Source organism: Manacus candei, unplaced genomic scaffold, assembly GCF_025592945.1.
Source record: "Manacus candei isolate 608988 ecotype Guabito, Panama unplaced genomic scaffold, ASM2559294v1 h1tg000015l, whole genome shotgun sequence".
NCBI classification, from domain to species: domain Eukaryota; kingdom Metazoa; phylum Chordata; class Aves; order Passeriformes; family Pipridae; genus Manacus; species Manacus candei.
Window position 1 is genome coordinate 7,250,390 of NW_026138063.1, and position 22,132 is coordinate 7,272,521.

At 44.0% G+C, this 22,132-nt stretch overlaps 2 protein-coding genes across 5 annotated transcripts in view; one reads left to right on the forward strand and one right to left on the reverse strand.

The window, feature by feature from the left end:
* Nucleotides 1–1,282: 1,282 nt before the first annotated feature.
* Nucleotides 1,283–21,429, reverse strand: ZMAT3 (zinc finger matrin-type 3). 4 transcript variants are annotated; one of them, XM_051782289.1, is made up of 6 exons: nt 21,131–21,429; nt 11,450–11,779; nt 9,771–9,890; nt 7,856–8,022; nt 7,644–7,744; nt 1,283–6,640 (listed from the first exon to the last, which is right to left on the reverse strand). In XM_051782289.1, the coding sequence occupies exons 2-6, from the start codon at nt 11,717–11,719 to the stop codon at nt 6,429–6,431; spliced, it is 870 nt and encodes a 289-aa protein (XP_051638249.1). In that variant the 5' UTR covers nt 11,720–11,779; nt 21,131–21,429; the 3' UTR covers nt 1,283–6,428. The 4 variants fall into 4 exon arrangements, with proteins under 4 accessions (XP_051638249.1, XP_051638252.1, XP_051638251.1 ...); XM_051782292.1 differs by lacking the exon at nt 21,131–21,429 and adding an exon at nt 16,982–17,068; XM_051782291.1 differs by lacking the exon at nt 21,131–21,429 and adding an exon at nt 16,791–16,972.
* PIK3CA (phosphatidylinositol-4,5-bisphosphate 3-kinase catalytic subunit alpha) overlaps nt 17,217–22,132 on the forward strand; it is a 41,733-nt gene continuing 36,817 nt past the window's right edge. The window contains exon 1 of the mRNA XM_051782281.1: nt 17,217–17,292. The gene's annotated coding sequence lies outside the window, so the exon portion shown is untranslated. The remainder of the gene's footprint in view (nt 17,293–22,132) is intronic.

A 22,132-nucleotide genomic window follows, 5' to 3' on the forward strand; every position in this document is an offset into this window, starting at 1 on the left:
TGTTGAAGTAGACACAGGGCTATTTATGCTTTGAAATCCTACATTTAGTCTTTAAGATTTTCATCTCTTTTTTGCAGTATTTTCTTTGCTGACTAACTTAACAAATGCCTGTGACTCTGAATTAGGGTGCCCATGTATCTCTGCGTGTCACTAGGGTTTTTGGCTGTACCAAATTGCCATGGAATTGATACAAAACACAATTACCACATGTAAGTATTAAAAAGGCAGTGCTTTAACACACGATAATGGGGACATTCTGCTCTGTAGAGGTTTGCTCCTCTCTGCTTCCTGGGATGATCGAACACAGCACAGCCTGGATGGGCATAAGACAGTGAAGCGTTGGGGTCAGATTTAACATTAAACTGCACTTATAAGTTTTTATGACTCTATTTACCATAAATGAGAATACATAAAGCCTCTTGCTTTGTTAGCACAGAAGTCACCTAAGCACTGAGGCAGCTCTCATCCCAAATGGTAAATCAGGATAATTCCACCAGTGTCGGTAGTCTCTCTAATGGTCTGATGCCCTGAATAACAGAGGACAGGGGAGTGCAGGGACACATCCCTGTTCACAGCTGCTCATACACCCAGAGCTGTGCCTCAACAGCAGTCACACATCCCAAATGTCAGGTGTGCCACCAGGACACTGCCCTTGAGGTCAAGAGGTCACTGCACCAACAGCATGGCTGCAGCACCAAGGAAGGGCAACGCTTTTCTCTTACCTGAGCTGAACTCAAAACCACCAGATTTTCTCTGCTTCCGAGGCTCCAGTTCAGATTGTCCTTTTTGTTTGGAAAGTCATCTATGCTGCATAAGCATATGCTCTTTTGGAGCCCTCAAGTAATGAAAGAGGGAGAGAGCACACTGGTAAAAAAAAAAAAAAAATGTGCAAATGTAAGTATGGTGGGGCTCAGCTTGTCCCCACCTTTTCACAGTTAGAGTTGAAAGTCAGTCCGTGGTTCAGCCTGGGGCTATTGCAGAGCTTGTGATGTCTTCTCAAGGGGAAAGCAAACGGAAACAGAGCCTTTCCTGTACCTTCTGGCTCCCATCCTGCCAGATGCTGAGCACTCCCAACCCCTCCTGAAGCCAGACAGCTCTCAGCTGGCTTTCAATAACAGCTGAAAGTAAATGACCCTCCTCCACAGCAACAAATTCCACCCCGAACTATACTCCTTTATCAGTGTGTTAAAGCATATTCATGTAGTTGCACTCGATGCTAGGCTAAAATCAACTCAGTCATGCATAGTCCAGCCGTGAGCAGTAGCAATACCAAACACAAGGCTGTACAATAGTAAGAGCAAGATGATTTATTATATAATGAAGAAGAAAAAAAAAATCATTTTAATCAAGTATTCCCTCACAAGGGTCAGTACAATATAAAGAAAATACGGAAAAATGTACAAAACAACAAAACAACCTGACAAGAAGGCTCCAGATGAAACATGCACTTGCAAATGGTGTTGCTGTACAGATGCAGAAGGAAATTAAATCAAGTAATTTTTCCCCTGCAAAACACAGACTGATTTTATTTTTAAAAATCCACAGTCCTGCCCTTACCTGCAGATATTTCAGGTAAAAAGACAGTTCTACTTGTGATACGTTTTTAAAAGGAGAGATCCCAGAACTACTGTTTGACTACATTAATTTCAAAGTGGATTTTATTTTCCCTTCCAACTTTATGCAGGTGGTAAAGAAGCCAGCCTAGCTCAAAATAAGAGAAGCTTAGCCACTAACTTCAAAGAAACTGTATTTCTCCGTTTTCTGTTATCCTTTGGCAACTGTGGCATTTGTTTTTCCATAACTAGCAGCAGATGTCCATCTCATCCAGAGCATCCTTGTACACGTGGTTGTAAATTTTTTTTTAAAAAGCACAAAACAAAAAACACATAAAAGAGAAAACATCAGCAGTATGAAATTCCTGAAGGTTTTCAAGGCTTGCTCCTACTCAACTAAAGTCAACATACTTGAAACTATTTTAAAGGGAGCAAAACCAAATCCTTGAAGAACCAGCTACTCAGTCCTCAAAAAGCAAAACCTTGAGAGTGTTGTAATCCAAACACAGGAGTAAAAGACAAATTTTAGCAATGTACCTTGCCTGGCCCTGGCCAACATAGTGTCTTTGGCTCAGGTATTTCATTTACTCCTGACCCGGGCAAGATTCCCAGTGGTTACAGTGAGAGCATCATTTAAGTAATGTAGCAAAAGGACATCATGCATCAATAAGCTAAAATATGAATTCATGCTTATGGCAATAGCTTTCCCTTCTAATGCCCTATAATGGGCATCCAGGAAAGGAAAAAAGACAAGCAGCTTTACAGAAAAAAATCTGCATTTTGTTACACTGATGACCATCCTAAGCAACTCCACAGAAGTTTTTATTGTTCTTTTCAATGTACATGAAGAAAGAAAAAGTCAAAACTAGACCAGTGTTAGGCAAGATTTTAACACATTTACTCATTAGTGCAGAATGCAAAATGACAGCTAATGCTTAATACAAACAAAACAGTATCACTTTCATACTCCTCACAAATTCATGGATTCCACATGGTTTACTTCCTTGCCTTAAAAGAAATGCTTAAATGAAGCATGAACTTAATGTCTCTAAAAATATTATTCCAAGTTAGTAAAGGAACCATTGGAGGAAAAAGAAATTAGAAATGGACATTTAGTAACAAGTTGCAAGGAAATCCCCATTTTGTTTAGCATAAAAAGAAACAAAGTTCCACTGGTTGGATTTGGTTCAGGGTTTTTTTGGGTTTGGGGTGCGTTTTCCTGTATAGGTTTGGTGGGGTTTTTTGCATCAAGGGAAAGAAAACAATACTTATATGGGAGAAAAACATTTTCACAAATATAATAAATAATTGCTCCAATCCAAAAGCAAAGTGCGATGTAGAATTTTCCTACTTAAACAAAAACAACCTATCAGCATAATGCCTTAAATATTAACAAATCAGTTAGTGGTCAGTACAGTAAAATAAATATGAACACATTGATTTACATTTTGTTTCTAGCAGCAAAGGTCATTAACCTACTGGCCAATGTGACAGCTTCACAGAAGTCCTGTTTCTTGGGTTTGGTACTTTGTCTAACATGAGAAAAAGATTAATTGTGTCTGCAAAATGGTACTTCAGCTGTACAGTGTTCTCCCCAGCCCATCTATTTCAAAGAGGCTTTGCCCAGGATGTGTTTTCAATCTGTGTTTTGAACGCTAATTTGGAGAACAGCTTTCACAAAAAGAAACAAAATCAGGACCCACTCAGTTTCTCCTACCAACAAGTGTGAGTTTGGATTGTCCTGAACCCTAATAACAACAGTGAGGGGGGGTGTTTTCTCTTTGCAGTCAACAACTCCCTATGCTGAAGGGAGAGTGGGAAGATCACAAGCTGTGTAGCAATGCTGAAGAGGGAGAAGGAAGCCTCGGTCACTTGTAGGAAGAACCACAACAGAGCACTGGGCAAAGTGCACCCCAGCTGCTTCTCCCAGCAAGACATCTTTCCTCCTACACAGGAAACCTGTCCTGCTCTTGTCACTTGAGTTCCACTGTCTGCTTTATACCTGCTGTGTAACCCACCACTTTGAAATTCCCAGGATGAGCACACTGCTGTGATCCCTTTAACAAAACAAAGCAGACTCCGTTCAGGGCAGACTGAAGCCATACCTCAAAACCAGACTAAGCCCCATGCAGAGAGGAACCTGCAAGAACAGCCCCTTGCACCTCCCTCATACACCCTCCCAAAAGCACCAGCAAACACCAGCTGGAGCAAACCAAGTTCTGACACCTCCAGCAGTCACTGGAAATGCCAAACGAGGAGCAGATGGCTGGGCTGGAGGCAGAAGCAGCAACCAAAGCTAAGTGGTGAACAGCTGACTTTTGGGATACATGAAAGCAAGTGAAAATGTCTCCTCATCCCAAGCAATAAAGCCACGCAGCACCAGTACCTACAGCTCCTATTTCACAAAGTGGTGCTTTTCTGCTACTAACTGCAGCCTGTGGAAAACGCCACGCTTTAACTTACAGCCAAAGGGATGTTTAATCATAATGCAGGGATCACTCTGGTGGAGCACATCGTGGTGAGGCTCATGTAACTCCCTCTGTCCCTCTGCACAGTGGGGTCACACTGGCAAACCAAGGGACAGAGCATAAAGAGAAAATCAGAGCCCTCTTGTGACTGCAAACAAGGAGGGCGAAAGGCTGATGAGAGATTTTGGCAAGAGGAATGTTCTTCAAGGCTACACAGAGGGTGAGGCAGGGGCAGGAAATCACAGAAGAAACAGACTTACAGGCTGTCAGAACTGCTCAGTGAGTGCTTTACAACCTGGGCACCTGTCCCCCTACCTCCTAACGTGCTCCAGTCACAAACCCCATTTAACTGAGTTTTGCACAAAGGAGGAGAGGGAATCCCACTCATGAGGACATCCATTGCTCGGCCTGTATCTGCAGAGCAAGGATTGGCATGGAATGATCTAGGGGGGTGGTTTTGGCTGGTGTGCAAGAGCTCACCTTGCCCGGATTTAGGAAGGCTGCATTAAGGTTGTATGGCTGCCTGATGCTCAGGTAGCTAAAGAAAACAGTACTCAGCTTCTGAGGAGCAGCCAAGTGCAACAAATCATTTGAAGGATGAATAAAAACTGTCTGGATTTTTTTGTTAGTTTACTCATTTTTCATTTTTTAAGGCAAGTAGAAAGTCCTTCTGGAATGCAAGAGGCATGATCAGAATGGCAAAAAAAAAAAAAAAAAGGAGGTGGGGGAGTTACTTTAAACATTATGCACCAGGTACAAGTTATTCCTGGTAAAATGTTACTGAAACCAATGGAGCTGCATTTGATTCAGTGCACTGCCTGAAGAGAGGTGAGACATGAGCTATAATGCTTTCTGGACCCTCTCTCTGCACCTGCCACTGAAGTCAGTGAAGCTACACCAGGGCACAGCTGCAGCAGCACAGTGGGGAATCAGGTCCAGCAAAGGCCACCTGCCACTGGAGCCAATGTTTTAAAAAAAATGAACTGGATTCCATTCACAGCTCCTCACATCTATCTAAACAAGCAGAAGAATAAACGCCCTACTTCTGCTCTTTATCCCTTTTCTACTTTTGCTAAGGAATATCAAAACAAACACCCACCCTTTGAGTTTGTCTACACCTAAAAAGTTGCTTAACAAGTTTCATGAATACTTCTGTGTGAACCAAAAAGCTGTTACTCAAACAATCATCACCTCTGACATCTAAATCCTACCTAACTTTGGATTTTTGATGGTCCCTAAAACAGCAAGGTCACATCAAGGAATGGAATTAAAACCCATTCTGAAATGGAAAAAGAAAGAGGGGGGGAACAAAATCATCCAGTATTGGTAGCTCTAGTTCAAATGAGCATTTCAGCTTTGCTCTATAACACCCATTGGGCTTTATCCAGGGAATGGCATGGAAGTGGGATACACCAATATCTGCTACCCATGGTCCAGGCAGCCCTGCTCTCACAGAGCAAGAGCTGCAGGCCAGAAACTAACACTTGCTCTCTTCTACATCACTATGCAAAGACAATACAGCTGACAGTTCCTTCCAATCTATTCTCAACCCTACTCAGTCTAAGGCAGAATCAGAGCAAAGCACATCTCACCTGAGCAGGTTTGCTTTCCAATTCACTTAATTAACCACTGAGATCCCCAGAGACTCTCTTCAGGGAGATGAGCTACACCCATGGTGCATTAAGGTGTCCAGGCAACAACACTGAGAATCGTTTTTCACTCCTAACTGGTAGAAGAGAGTATTTCCGAATGGGGCTAATCAGCTGAAATCAATGTCAGATGTTCAGAACGAAATCTGCATTGCAGAGGAAGCAGTAAGAGGCAAGACCCTCCAAGGAGTAGAGGTATGCACAGCCTTTCTACGAGGATGTGGAAAGAACCTACTCTGGGCTGTAATGGGGGCCAGAAGCAGCAATGTGCGGACAAGTACACCACCTAATTCACACATTCACAGGCCCTACTCCTGCCCCTCTTTTACAAGCTGCCCAGAGATTCAGTCTGCTGTAGGGAGGCATTCTGGAGCACTGCTCTGTGGTGTGCAAAGAGGGGAGCAGGCTTTGCACATGGTCTACCCATGTGGTTGAACCACAGAAGTTCCCAGCACTTCTTGGGCTTTGCATATTCATGCAGAAGGCTGAGGAGAAGACCAAGTCCTCCTCGCCACTCAACACAACGAAGAGCCTTAGGTAATTAGCAAACAAACATCAAAAAACACTTCATGTCCTGCACAGCGTCATCCTGCCGACTATGATAGAAAAAAAATCTAACCATACCATTAAGTTTGCAGGTGTTACATGTATAGCTCGAGAGCATACTCCTATCAAATGGAGCACAAAGCAGGGCATGTGGCAAACAGCAGGCGAGAGACAAGCTGCTCTAGTTGCAAACTACGACCGGGGGTGGCGCGTCATTGTACATAGCCCAGGTTCTCCATCTCGCTCCTGTACCGCTGCTCGGACACTTTGCTTTTATGCTGTTTGCTCTCCAAGTGCTGCCTGAACTCCATCTCCTCGCTGGCGCCGGCGTTGCACATGGAGCAGTAGAACTGGCCACTGGGCGTGACACACATGGCCAGGTCCCGAGGAATCCTCTGGCGCGAGCGGGGGTTGAAGTAGGGACCTGAGGAGTCAACGGAAAAGCCTCTTTTATCTGTCAGAAATAAAAGCTTGAGGCGGCACAGTGAAAATTTCTAAGCCCACTGAATGATTAAAAAGCAGAGAGAGATTTGCTTCTCTAACTGTGTAGAGTCTGAATCTTAAGTTCCCACAACTTCTCCGCTGATATCCAGATTTACTGGGGTGCAGCACACAGGGCAGCAGCACTTGACAGAATTTTATAAAGTAGCAGAGTGGGCTTAGTGCCCCAGTCTTACTGCAAATCCATAGGTCTTTGAAAATTAGGAGTCTTACAATTTAAGTAATGAATCAGTTCTTATTTTTCCTTAACCATCCAATTCCAGAACCAGAACAGTCTTTTGATTAGAATAAGTTGCCTCAGTTTAAAAGTTACAAAATTATATTGAACAGGACTTTAAAAGCTTTATCTTTTCCACATGACACTGGTTAGAATGACATGATTAAACCAAGCTTCACTGGGAATCAGGGTTTCAGTTAATGCGTGCACATAAAACAACTTAAAATGAAAAAGAGAAATAGATGCTGTGCTCTTTAAATCATAGTAAAGAGGCAAAGTTAGTGTCTAACACCTGAGGAAGGACTCTACGCTAGAACAGATGGTCTTAGAGGGAGGCTAACATGCTCTCTCATTCTGGTCATGGGAGTGCAAGTACAGGTTGATGTGCCACAGTAGGAGTCAAAGCACCTGGCCACCTGCCAAGAAAATAAAGCAGGAAAATTGTCACCACTTAGAGCAGCCTTAGAGATAGGCAGATGGTAAATTAAGTTACAAACTGAGAAACAGAACTAACAAGCAGGCTGACAAAACAAAGCAACTTTAGCAGCTGGGAAAAAAAAACATGCATTCATGAAGGATCAGCAGAGCTTGGACCAGCTCCTTTCACAACCTGTCTCTGATAAAACAGACCTCAGAAACAGAACACAAACAAGTCTGTTTATTATTTGTTACTATTCCAACTATAGAACAGATGCAAGCTCCAAGTTACCTGTGTTGTTCTGAACTGTATACATATTTCTTCTGTTCTGCATCATCTTATATTCATTCCCTTCTTTCCTTGCCCTTCGCTTGCCCAGCTCTGACGCATCCCTGAAGATTAAACAAATATGAGCAGCTGCAATTCAGAGCTTTCTGAGGAAAAGACTGCCAGAGACACTGCCACATGCTTTCAGCCTGAGCATGAAGTTGAACAATACCTACGAGAATGAGTTATTCTGTGCTTCTGCAAGGCGCAGCCTTTTGGCGTGATTTTTCCCTTGGTAGTGAGCCTGTGCCACGGCCGGAGAGCTAAACGAGGCGTCACAGAGCTTGCAGTAATCATTCTCTGTAGCCAAGATCACTCGGCCACCTGGCTTACTGGATCCCATCTAGCAGCAAAGGGAGAGACAGCATGTGAAACACAGGAAGGTTAAATTGTTGGAATATTTCAAGCACAGGGACTGAGACCGGTATCGTCTTCATCAGACAGCAAGAGAGCTGGAATTAAAGCATGTGGATTAGGACATTCTCGAGTTCTCTCTGAAGTGTTCTTACAAAAACTTCATTTTTCCTGCCTCAGCCTCCAGGACAAGCTGCCAATTCGTAGAGATCTGGGCAAATCTCTGGCCTCAGATGGAGAGGAAAACAATCTGAACAAACACCCTGTACCTCTGCAGTAGCCATAGAGACTTGTTTACATCACAGCAGTGATTTAACTCCTCTACTTCTGACTGCTGGGAGCTGATGTATAGTGACTTTCACACTGGAGGAGACCCAGTGCTCTCTATTTACAGTGGACCTAATCTCTCCACAGTATCCTGTCTTTACACAGCTCCCTGGCCACAGCAAGAAGAAAAAACCAATAGCAAAGCTGCCAAACCTCTGATCCTTACCCTTCAAGTAGGAGGATCCAGGTTTCAAAGGATAGACGCAGCCTCACATGAGTAGCTCCTGCCATATGAAGGACACCTTGCCTGTTGAGTCAGACCAATACACTGATTGGGGCAGCAACTGCATCTCCTCAGCATGTAACATCCAGGGAAGAGTGTTTTGTAAACAGTGCAGCAGCAGTGATTCACTCAGCCGTGTCACTGCGGCACTTGACAAGTCGACTTTCTTTCACATCTCTTTCGATACTGCTCAAGCTTATAGACACTGTCTATTCTGACTTCTGTCTTACAATGTGAACCCTCACATGGCCACAGAGTGGTATTTTTATTGCCGTGAACCATCTTCTCCATCAAAGAAAGCACCATCAGATACTCTGGAAGGTATAGCAGCCAAGTCCCAGTATTCTGGACTGGACCCCACTGATCCCAGTGCAGATCTGTGAGCTGCAAAGCCAATTTACACGGGGCTGAGTCTCCCTCTGGCGGCTCCAGTAGCGTCTGGAACAATCTGCCACTTTGCAAATGCTCTTTGCTTCCCTACAGACAGAGACTTATGCTTTGGGAAGTGACAGGCACAGCCTCAAACCCCGCGGTCCAGCTGTGTTTCCCTGCACAGTCACATGCAAAAGCCAGGTTAGCTGCCACATCCCATGACAATCCCAAGGGACGAATTCTAGAAGAAAGAAAAAATCATCTCTTTTGCCTCTAATGTGCCCAAAACAGAATTAATCTGGATCACTGAGGGAACAATCCATTCACTCTACACACAGGAATGAGCACTTCAAAAGGAACAACAAAAGAGGAATTAGCTAACAGCCCTGGGCAATGGGTGTAGGAGCACCAAAGCACTTTTTCCATGTAGGCTTCCCCCACACAACAGAGGAATGACTGTGCAGAGCAGATGCCACACCCTCACATCCAAACCCAGTTCCAACAACGCTGTTTTATACCTGCCTTTAAACAACCATAATCAGCAGCACATCAGACTTACCTAGGAATCAAAGTATTTGCCAGGCAGAAATAGAACATTTGAAGTCCAATATTGTGCTGCAAGAGCAGATCAATATCTGCATCTTCAAAGGAAAGCAAACAGCTCACAACAGGCCACTTCCACCATCCTGTGCCATCACAAGGAAAATTCCCTCCCAGTTCCTGCAGTAATCCTCAAAGTCTGAGATCTAGTTATCCTTACTGGGGGTTAGGTGACAAGTGAGCAGTGTGATGTCAGTCCCCTTCCCATGCCTTACCTGGGTGGGAAGGGAGACAACCTGAGGTGGGGCAGGCTCAACTGCATTACTCATCCTGGCAGGTGCCGGACAGCTGTTGGCAGCATAGTAATTTCGGAGTTTCTTACTGTGGTTTTTACCCTGGAAAGAGAACTCAGATTAACCACTGTCCTAACAATAGTATCCTACACTGAATGAAAAATGATACAGAAACCAAAATGAGAAAGTGGCCATGAAGATGGCAGCTCAGGTCACTCAGAAAATAACAGCTCTGAACTTGAGAGATGCTGGCATCCCTCCCTTTCTCCAAAATGCTCATCACCTAGCATGACTCGGCCTCCTCTTCAACTGATTTTCTCAGTAAGGTTACAATTAGTTTCTCAATATGTTTCCATTTCACTTAAAACCACTATTCTGTATTTTAAACATGAAACATTAATGGCTTTGCAAGTTTTTGGATAAGCCTGAACACACACACACACACACACACACACACACACACTCTTCTTCAGGAGATTGCAAACATGAGTTAAAACATGAGATTGAATGTAAAAAAACCCCCTGTTTCATATTTTATTTTCCCTTGGAAAACATGTATCATAGTTCTTTGTGTTTCTTGGTGTCCTGGAAACCTGGTAGAGCTATATGAGAATATGTATATGCACTGTGGATGCACAGTAAGGTATAAATGCAAGTTTGTAGTACAAATGCACACCTGTACCCTCATGGCAGAAATCAGACATTGTGAGTGTAACACTAATTCAACCTACCCCCAAACTAACAGGATACCACTTTTTCAGGGCCACCTGCAAATCTGAGATCTGTGTGTGGTATCCTGAGGATATGGAGAACCCTCTTTTGATTCATGGGTGGATAAGTCACTATTTCCACATCTCACACAAATACAGCACTAGGCAGAGAGGGTGCTAGTAAAATAGGGTACTGCAAGGCTGACATATTCGACCTCTCAGCAAGAAGCATATGCAGAGTTCCTACCCCATTTCAGGCAGCTCAACCGGATCAGCTCAAACAAAATGAATTTGGTCTGAGCTGCCCCAGTGATGAGAGCACTTGCATAAATGGCCCCCCCAGATCAGTGGTGTGTGTAGCCTCAGAAAGCAGAAAGTGATAAACAGAAGGCAGCAGCCCCTCTCCTAATGGCACACCTGGATCCAGCAGAAAAAAAAAATCTGTCCAGGCCTCACAAAATCATGTCTGGAATCAAGTTCAATGTTACTGAATGTAGAGGTGAAATATAAGTCTCATAAAACAAAGGGAAAATCACAAGTGTCTGGTTTTTCACCCAAGCCATCTTGGTACCACTTCTCTGTCCCTGTGGACAAAGTTTTTGCAAAAAGCTCCAGTGATGATACCTTAAATGAAAGCACTGCAGCATGTCTGGACAACCAACAAATCCAAGCAGGGTGAGGATATGTCTAAAGAGCAGTTTCAGTCCATTAGATGATGCAAAGGTAGCTCCAGATAAGCCAACTCAAATGCTGCTACTGATGTGCAGCCACCCCAAGGCAGCACTGAAAACCCCCTCGAGAAGCTGAGTTAGTCCTTGTGCATTAGCCCACACTTCCCTCTGTGCTGCCACAGCAACGCTGCTGGCAGTGCTCACACTGGCACAGGATTGTCTACACAAGCTGCAGATGCAGCAGAGCCCCAAAAGCTGTGCCTCCTGCTACTCTCCTTACCTGGTAATGAGCCTGGGCTTGCTGGGCCGAATTCAGGGTGACATTGCAAAGCTTACAGCACAGGGGCTTACATAGTTCCTCCAGCATAGGGTCCTGCTCCACCACCTTTACAAGTTCTTCTTCTTGTGCGTGATGGAAGGAAGGCCCCAGTCCGAGAGACTTTGGTGGGGACAGTGGTGAGCTGGCTCTTGGCCTTGTAGCCACTGACATAGGAAGAGATGAAGGCTTCTCAGGATGAGGAAGAAGTGTTGATTGCTGTAGAAGAATCATTGGCCAGGAAGACTGTGGGCATGCTACTTCTGAAGGAGGAGGAGGGAGTTGTCTTCAGACCTAGACCAGAGAGACACAGATGCTGAAACAAGCAGCGCTAACAGGAACACTGACAATCCAGAGGCAACTTCTGTAACCACTGCCTCTACCTTGTGCCTTTTCACAACACCAAGCAGGGTAAGGTTAGTTTATAACCCTTTAACCCACAACTGGGGACAGATCAAAAGATATTGTGTAAGAAGTGGATCCCATGGCACCCTCCTGGACAGGTGGGAGATTCCTGACCACCCACAGTACCTGACTGACAGCACACCCCCCCACTGCTCCATGACCACAAGAAGTGGTGACATTCAACAAGCACAGCACATAAAGCTGTGTTAATGGGAAGGACACCACCACTAGCCACATCCTTTTTTTGGGAGCCTAAGGACAAACTCACACTACAAGACCTAAACAAATATTACAGTGTATTACTGCCATGATGACTTACAAAGAATCAAAATAGTTTGAAGCAGGCTTATTATATATAGGTAGATAGAAAACACATAAACATCTATCCCTCAAATACTCACAAAGACTTTCCAGAGGAGAGATACTCTACACGTAACTTTTCTCCAGTAACAAAAGAGAAAGAGTAGGAATCACCTGGAGCACATCTTGTACACAGTCAGCTCCCAAGGGCTCTCTTGAATGACCCTGAGCTATTTCTCACATTTCCTTTACTAACTACAACCAGTGTAGCATTTAAAGCTGCATCTTCTGCTACAAAATGCAGAACTTATCTCATATTAACCTTTATTCAATTATTTCTCAGTTAATTCAAGTTATTAGAACTAGCCCTACATTTCCAACAGGAGGTTCTGAGAGATTTATTTAATTAATGTTTATAATTAAATAAAGCCCGGACGAACATCCCTATAATAATGCAGAACACTCACATTATGAATCAAGGCACAGTTACTTTTGTTAATGTCTTATTAGCTTCTTATCATAACAAATCCTGTTCACTGCCACACTGGGATCAAGAGCAGCATTATCTTGGCCTTTGCAGATCACTTCCAGCTAGGGCTGCATTGGCAGCAACCGTGTTTATCCTATGGGCTTTGTTCATTTGTTTAAGCAAATAATGAGACCCATCTGCATTTTAAACCAACACTTCTGGAAAATTAGTCACTTTTGAAAACAGAGTTCGAATTCAAAGGCATTTAGGAACCTGGAGAAGCAAATAGCATTTATCGGAGGTAACTTCCGGGATTTTCGATCTGCTAAAATTAGCTGGACACAAATACCTTCTACACTAAAGCTATAGAAAATCCCAGTTGATACCTGCAATTTTAGGTACTGTATTATCTTTGAAAGTCTTCCCAGAGAGATCTATGTTCTACTAGGAAAAATAAAAGATCACAATAAAAAAAGATCAGTGGGACTAAAGCACTCAAGTGACAAAAACATTTCTGAAATGTTTACCTCAAACCCAGACTTACACTGATGCAAGACTAGGGGCAGTTCAGTTATTATTAGTAACTACAGGTAAGGAAAAAATTAAAAATAATAAATAGTAATAATAATTTTTTAAAAAGAGCAGCATGCACTGCCTTGGGGACAAGGTTTTAAGACAGTAATAGAGCCATGAGGAGTTTTCCTGTTTAGAATAGTCCTTTACCAGCAAGGCTCTGTGAAATTCCAGGTTAACTATAACTAACATGATGTAACCATAAAAAACAAATCAAAACCGATATAATGAAAAATAGCTGGAATCCACCACAAAGAAGGAAGAAGGCACACAGGAATTGTGTGATGCAAATAATCCATCAGCAGTGTAAATTCTGGAGTGTTACCTAACTTCTCTCCCACTTTCAGCATATATGTTCCTGGTTAAACCAAACAGAAGAAACTTTTTTATCTTTAGTTTCCTCAACTAGTACTCTGTAGACTAATTAATTTCAGTGGGACTACAGATGGACTGAGTTCATATTCATGATGGTTAAATATATCATAACACAGGCTTATCAAGGCAGTTTAGATCAACTGTGCAAGCAGGTAAGCATGCCAGCTAATTTCAGAGTTTTATTACACCAGTATAATGGGCCTCTTACCTTAAAATGGGAGTAAAGTATAGCCAAATACTTTATAGAACAACATAAAGAGATGTACAGTAAATGGCAATCGAGATTCATCTGCTTAATTTTGCATGAGCGTTTGTTGCATCATGTCTTGCAACTGTCACAAATGGGATTTGTCATATACAAGACAGGACTCAGTGCTTACAGGGTCTGTACCCACAGGAGAAAGGATGTAATGTAATATTCTTAGAAAATCTTTAAGGTCATTTACTGTTCCTTAAAGTAAGCAGTAGTCTGAAGATAAAATTAAGGCTGCATGGACAATTTCAATATTAGAACTTCTTGACTTGGCATATGCGACTATCTTCTGACAGCGCTCTTTCATCACTGAAATTGCTCAAATTATGTTGATTTCCCTCTTTCTGATATTAAAAAAAAAAAAATCACTCAAATTCAGCTTAATTACATGTCCCTTTAATCCTCCTTCCACTGTTGGTTGTTACAGATACTCTGTCCAGGGAAAGGTAAAAGAACACTTTTAATGCCTCCTTTCCCTTCACATAAGAAGCTGCAAAATCTTTACACTAGGACACAGTAAAGGAATGAGAAATGTCCATCACCAAGGACTCCTAACAGCACAGCTCAAAGCAGGGTAAGGACCTGCAGTTCTCCAGGGTGAGCTGAGCAGACATTCTGCCTCAAGATAGCACCTCTCAGAGCTCAGCCATGCCTTCTCCAACACACTGCATGGGCTGGAATACGCTTCCATTCCATGCCAGTTGTCCTTGGGTGGAGGCAAGGGCACACAGCCTGCCTCCCTCCTCTCAGGTTGGGGCATCCCAAGGGCAGCACTGAAGGAGGAGACCCAGACTTCATGCCCCGAGTACCACGGCCTGGTAGTGCCCAGGCACTGCTGGCAGCACAGAAATGGGGAGCAACCTCTGACAACAGCACAGTACTGGGAAACAAGCTGGTCTGGCCTCAAATCTGAGCACCGTTTGATGGGGAAGGCACAATGTGACCTTCCTTGGCCGTAGGTGTAAACCAAATAGAGAAATCTGTGTTCCCACCAGAATTAGTTTCTAAATGCAGTTGAGGCAACTAACAACAGTGATGAAATCTACAGAAATGATGAACAAGCTGTGAGTTTCACTGTTTTATTTTCAAGACAAGGAAGTGCTTCTCAAAGAAAACAAAACATGGACATCACCTAAGGTAATTGTGCCAGAAAGTTTCCTCTGGCCACGGACTGGGCCTCCAGACCTTCATCCTGAAAGGCAGGTTGTTTTATAATGCTGCAGGAATTGAAGACAGCACCAAACAAACACGCATCACGCACAGCTCTACCATCTACATTGATGCGTGCCCTCCTCTACTGATCTACTGATAAGGGCACACATTCAGTAACCCAGAACCATCTCTTACGTCAATGGGGTATCAGAAACCACGGTGTAAATCCCGATTCCTAGCAGACATCCCTGCCAAGCCGCTTGCCTTGCAGTCTGGGGGGATGGAGAACGTGGAAAAAACAAGCCCGGGCACCGACCGCCTCGGAACAACCGCGACCCGAGCGGGAGCTCCTGGCACCGCCGCACCGCTCTGGAAGCGCAGAGCCCAGAGCGCGGGGAGGCGGGGACGGGCACCCGCATCCCCGGGGGGCTCCGGCACCGCCACCCCCCGGCAGCGAACCGACCGCACGGGCAGCCCCGGCCCCGCAGAACCCGCGCCCCGCACACCCCGCACCTACCGCGGGCCGGGCCCCGCGCTGCCCTCGGTGCGGTGCCCCCGGAGCAGGGCCGGGGCCGGCGGGCTCCGAGCCGGCAGCTGCGGGAAGTGACGGCGGCCAAGGGGCGGGACGGGGCGGGACGGGCGAGGCGGGGCCGGCCGGGCTCGGAACAGCCTCCCTGTAACACACACTTGACGGCATTGCGAGCTGCAACGCCGTCGGAAAGTTGCTCCGAATATTCTGCAGTGCTCAGCTGTGGTACTGCACAAGGTCATTTTATTTACTTATTTATTTATTTATTTATTTATTTATTTATTTTAGATCCTGTTTTTCGCAGCAGGATTTACAATTAGCCTGATTTGCATACATAAACATCTTCAGCTTATTCACGCCGCTCGCAGCCAAAATGAGTAATAATTTCCCCTCGAGCCACCCAAAGGCCTCACCCGTACAGTCGGGCCACCCTGTTTCAAAAGCATATGGAGTTTCTGTTGGTTTTTTTCCCCTTTTTGTTGGAACAGGAAAGTGCTGAGAAGTCACTACAAGCTGAAACCATCGCCCAGACTTTCCATCAGCCAACCCACCCGGGAATCCATCAGTTAGATGCACTCATTGTCACTAATTTTTGTTAGATCTTAAAGCATACCATTTATCAGATTCATAGAACCATAGGATCACAGAAGATTTGGGTTGGACTTCCACTAGACCAGGTCACTCCAAGCCCCATCCAGCCTGGCCTTGAACACTTCCAGGGATGGGGCATCCACAGCTTCTCTGGGCAACCTGTGCCAGGGCCTCACCACTCTCACAGTAAAGAACTTCTTTCTAATATCTAATCTAAACATCCCCTCTTTCAGTTTTAAGCCAGTACCCCTAGTCCTACCACTCCAAGCCCTGGTAAAATGTCCCTCTCCAGCTCTATTGTAGGCTCTCTTCAGAACACGGAAGAGAATTCACCCATACCCTCACCGTGTTCACACCTGGCTCCAAAAGTTGCTTATGCCATCTCTTGATGAAAGGATAAATGTCCCTTGAAAACAGAGCGATTAACCAAGATGCCTTGATGATTAATCACTCAGGTTATCCCTCTCTCTCCTTCCTGTCACCACCTCAATACCATCCTCACTTGTTGCGTCTTGTTGGCTCTCACCAACGTGCCCCAGCCCCGAAAACCCAAACCAGCTGGGTGTGCGTATTTTAAATGTTACAGATTTCTCTTCCATTTCCAATTTGTACGGGCATCCACTCGGCAGGCCGCTCTGACAACACCAGACTCACGTACAGCGACTCGATCCCAGTGGCAGCTCAGATTGTAAAAGAAAATTGGCGATCCAACTGGGAGAAGGGTCAGGGCTGGGTCAGACCCGCTCTGATGACCGCGGGCACGGGGGTGTTTAGGACCTTATGGCAAGAAATGGGGACAGCGCGGGGCAGGACGACCCCGCGGGTCCCCTCGGTCCCCTCCGCACCCACCGCCGCGATCGCCCGGCTCCGGCGGCCCCTCCGGCCCCGCGGGCTCCGCGCCCGCCTCCCCCCGCCGCGGTTCCCGTTCCGGCGGGCGGTGCCTTCCCCATCCGGGGTCAGCCCCGCTCCCTTCCTGTTATTCCCGTGCGGGAGGCGGCGGCTCTCGGGGAGCGGCTGCCGGAGCCGCTGCCGCCCGCGCCCGGGGCACAGGCACGGCCCGAGGGGAGCGGGGCGGCCGGAGCGGCGGCGAGCGCTGCGGGCGCTGCCCGGCGGGGCGGCGGCTCCGGGCCGGGCCGGGGCGGCGAGGCCGCGGCTCTGAGGTGAGTGAGAGAGAGAGTGAGGCGGGGTCGGTGCGGGGCCGAGGGGCTCCGGCAGGCGCGGGGGCAGCACGACCCGCGGGGCTCGGGGCGCTGCGCTCAGCCCGGAGAGCTCCTCCGGCACATCCCGGGCTCCGGGTGCTCCCAGGGACGCGACCTGGGAGAGGAGGAATAGCGGGTTGTTGTTTTCCAGTGTGGGTCCCTCCACCCCTGAAACAGAGCTGTTTTCTATCCATGTGTTCCGGCAGTTCTTGGGATGGGCTCTGTGCGGGCTCACGGTGGTTAATGGGAGCAGAGCCTCTCCCGATGGGCGTGTGTGTGGATCCTGGCATACAACCTCCTGCTCCCAGATGCACTCGGCTGACAGAGCCGGTGTCTCATCTGTGCTACCTGTAAAACCTTATTTCGTGCTGTCCCGAGATCTGCTTTTACTGATGTTGCATATAAAACTGCTCTTTCTTACCAGTGCTTGTGTGTTTTCTGGTAGACTGAGTATTGGCAAAACTTTGGCCAAACTAGTACAAACTGCCTGGTTGTTTGGGCTTTCATGGCTGTTTTCGGTATTCCTGAAGTTATTAAGGAATCAGGCCAATTACTTCTGTTGCTGTGATGGGTATGTCTATAATTTTTTTTTCTATATTTCTTTTGATTGAACAGAGGTTGCTTTATAAACACTGCCCATTCAGAACAAGCAGGAGGAAAGTATATGTTTAAAAGTAAATGGTAGGGACTGTGAAGCTTTTCTTGGTTTAATTCTGCAGCAAACATGTAAAGAAGTGCTAAACTGGATTCTGAATCTGGATTTTCTAGAACTTAATAGGCGGAAACTATTCTGTTCTGTGAGTTATTTGTGCCCTCACATCCCTGCTTTGAGCTATAGCAGGCATACAAATTTATGACACTGGATAAAGTTAGGAGCTTTCCCATCATGATCTGAATTGTTCTTTAGTCTCTCTCACCTCACAGTTAATTTATAGAGATGTTCTCATACTTGTTGCTCCTGTGCTGTAATTCTATAATGCAATGTGATAATCAAAGTCCAGTTCTTCGTGTAAACTTCTTTACTTCCTAGGAATATTCCAGTACTCAGGGTGATGGGATTTAATGGTTTGTCTGCAATGAGGAACTGACTGGATAAGCTGTTCTAAAATAAAGCCCCATGGGAACTTAAAGCTTCCCAGTAAATAGCTTTATTCTCAAACAATGGCATTGGCCAATTTTTCCAGATTGGTTACTTATTTGGAAGCATGCTTTAGCCAGTGTAGACAAACCACACATCAGCCAAGCTCATAGTGTTCACAGAGGAATTTATGAAACCACACAATTCCTTATGGGTTCCATGAAACATTCGGCTTTTTCATTAAGGCAGTAAATATGGCAACTTCAGAGCTGCAGTTGTAACGTGACTGTTGCAGATGCCCTGCATTTCCTTAGGTGTTAGCTTGGTGCCATTCTTAGCAACCTGGAGACAGAGTTCTGTGTTTTTTTTCAGAGCAGGCAAACAAATCAGCCTACAAATCTACGCTAAAGTGTTTTAATTGTTTGGCTGCTTCAAACTGTCTTTCTGAGTTAATAGCAAGTTTGTTCTGTTTCTTGTTGCAGTTTACTGCATGAATGATGGCAGTGAGATGGGTTTTTTGGGTTTTGCTTCTTTTTTTTTTTGTGGTCTTTCTAGAGTATTCTTTGGGAAAGGTGGTGTAGCTGAGCTGTTTACAAAGCAATTGTGCTTTATTGGAAGTCATAAAGTAGTTCAATACTTAGTTAACTGTTTCTCTGATAATCAGACCATTCCTGCTTTCTGGGAGCAAATGGGGGATAGTTTTTCCAGGATAACTCACTTTTTAAAAGTTGCTGAAAGCTTTACAATATGAATATCTGCAACCAGCAAGGGTTTAATGCTGTACCATCACAAGACAAAGTATATCACAAGAGGTTTCTAGTTATAACACCTTTAAAAGGTGTTATCACATAAGGAGTGGACTTCCTGATCACAGTTGTTCCCTGGATTCTAGTGTGGGGTGTGTTTTTTAATGCCTTGCTCACATGTAATTCAACTTGGAACAACCTTGATGATCATCATCATTTTAACTCAAAAAGAAATTAAAGTTATCTATAAATTGCCCAACAACAAGCCTAAGGCTGACATTCAGTCTGCAAAAAACTGCTTTTGCACATAAAAGGTCAACTCATTATGTAGTTTTTGAGACTTCTGGTGGAGATTCTCTGTGTACCAGGAATACTCTGAACATCTTGCAAATATCAGTCACTTCCAGATAGAAAACTGTTCACATTGCTTTTCTCTGCCTGCTTCAGGGGAAAGGAAGTTGGGATGATGATACATTAATTCCAAATCATGCAAGAAATACTAGCATCTCTAGACTGGTGTCACGTAGGTTTGCTTTGCTTAGTTGAGTACATTAATGAGGGTTAACAAATGTAGTTAATAGGACATTTGAGAAATGTTGTATTAGAGTGGGGGAAGTTAAGATATTTTTTTTTTGACTTTGATACTGATGCAGAAACTGATTTTTTTATATTTATAACTTGACAAGAATAATACTGTGAAACTAGTCTTTCCAGTTTAGTCTTAAAATACCTTTACGAAACTAAGTTTTGTCTTATTACTTACTGGTTTGTAATTACTAAAAAATGTGTGAGATCTGGTAAATCCTCCCCGTTGAGGAAAAGTGGGCAATATGTGCATTTTTTGTGTATGTGATGGAGTTGGATGGGGAGCATTAGGGAAAGAATAAGAGTTTGCACTTTGGGTAACTGAAGAACAGACTGGCTTCTAGTCTTAGCTAAGGTTTGGGGCTTTTGTAGCTTTTCATGCATTACATTCCCTGCTTGTGGGAGTTTTGTATCATCCTTTTAAAAAGGCAGACATCCAGCTGCTCCAAGTGGATGATGCCTGTCTGAAATTGTAACTATGACTAGAGGAGGCCACAAAAATATTTATGCTAAAACTGGATGGGAATTTTCTTTTGCTCTTTTAAGTTGAATGTGTCATAGCAAAGAATTCTGTTACAAGTGTCTCTTTGTAGTATCCTAATCCAAATGGGAGCGCTGGAGAGAGAAAATAGATTTGTTTCTCTCTGTATTTAATTGGACAACAAATGTATGTGAATTGTTTTGAGTGCACAGTTGGTCATGATAACCTCCAGAGGTTCCTCCCAACTGAATTTATTCTATAGATCTATTTCTGAATGGTTAATAAAGTGTTAAATGAACCAGAAATAATATTCTGTGTATTAACTGGTGGGTTTTTTTTGTCTCCTTGCAGTACTGGTATAGTATTAACTTTAACAAAATCAAAACAAACAAACAAAAAACCCAACACAAAACCAAGCCCGGCGGGGAGGGGGGGGTAAAGAGAATTAAACTGTTTTAGAAAAGGAAAAAAAGGCATTTTTATAAATCCAGCATGTTAACTTGTGGTCAAATGGAAATGCAGCAGGCTGAGTGCAATTTATGTAATTCTGGATCTGACTTCTCAGTCTAAGCAATACTTATTGGTTTTGCAGGACATATGTTCTTTTATATAGCATGTATTTACACTTGAATTCTAGAAAAGCATTTTTCTAGTTAATTCTGGGCACAGATTTTGTGAAAGGCAGTCTAAGAAGCCCATGTGTTTCAAACAGGAAATGTGAGTAGACATCATCTCTTGTTCTCTGTTAAGAGTGTTCTTAAAGCCACCAAAGCGGGGAATAAAAGCACTTGGTCAATTATGCCTGCTAAGGAAACTCCCTGGGAACGTTTATAGTCTGTCTTTGAAAAACTGTGCTCACGTATCTGAGCTCTAGAAATGTAAAAATTAAATTGTAAGAGGCCAGCTTACCTTTGTCACGTTGAAAGGGAGAAATGATGGAGCGCTGGTGAAGCTCTTGTCCCTCTGGCATGTTGCTGACTTGTAGCAACAGAAGTGACTTCTTCAGTCTGGTTTAAGTACAAACAGTTGGGTCAAACATAGAACTTAAGGTTCAGTGATCTCTGGTTTCATGCCCCATTGCTTTTTACCAGTAGAGGGTTAGATAAACCTCAGACTGTTCTTTGCTGTTTGGGTTTTTGGTTTACCTGTTAAAACATTTCCTTAAATTACCTTACCTTCACGGATTTTTATGTAGAAAAACTTTGACACTTTTGCTACAGCTTCTGATTAAAGAAACACTTGCAAATGTAGCTTTTGAGGGTTGTGAATGACAGAGCATATTTGTCAGACACAGGAGACTTACTGAGTTGACTAAGGCTGACTGAATTCCCTGAAATTTCGAGACAGCTGAATCACATTATTGACTGTATGTGATGACCCTCTTCTAAGGCAAAGAAATGTATAGAAACATCCCTTGGGTTATTTTCTCTCAAATGGAAAAGAAAGAAAACTGAAAGATTGGCTCCTAGATTGTACAACATGTCAAAAAACTTATCTATCATTAAGACTTAACTGGATTTTTTTTCATATTCATTAGTCAGTCTTCTGCCAATACTTAAGTACCAGTTAATGGTGATGAATGACTCTTGCCTAATATGTTCCAAGACTGTTCCTGATCTTTAACTCTTGCTCATAACTTGTGTCATGCTCCTTCCAGAAACATGGATTTTCTGCTGAGATTACATTTGTTGTATTAGAAGAGTGCAGAGGATACTAAGTTGAGGAATAAAAAAATTACTCCTTGTTGCAACCTTACTCCTTCTTTTAGCCATTAGCAGTCAACAAAGAAACAAATTCTTGAATTTCTTCAAAATGCAAGAAACTTTGAAAATTACTGGAAAGTAAATGATCAAGATTCAGCATTTCGTCTGAGACTAATCAATAAGTAGAAATACCTGCCTATTCTGTGAT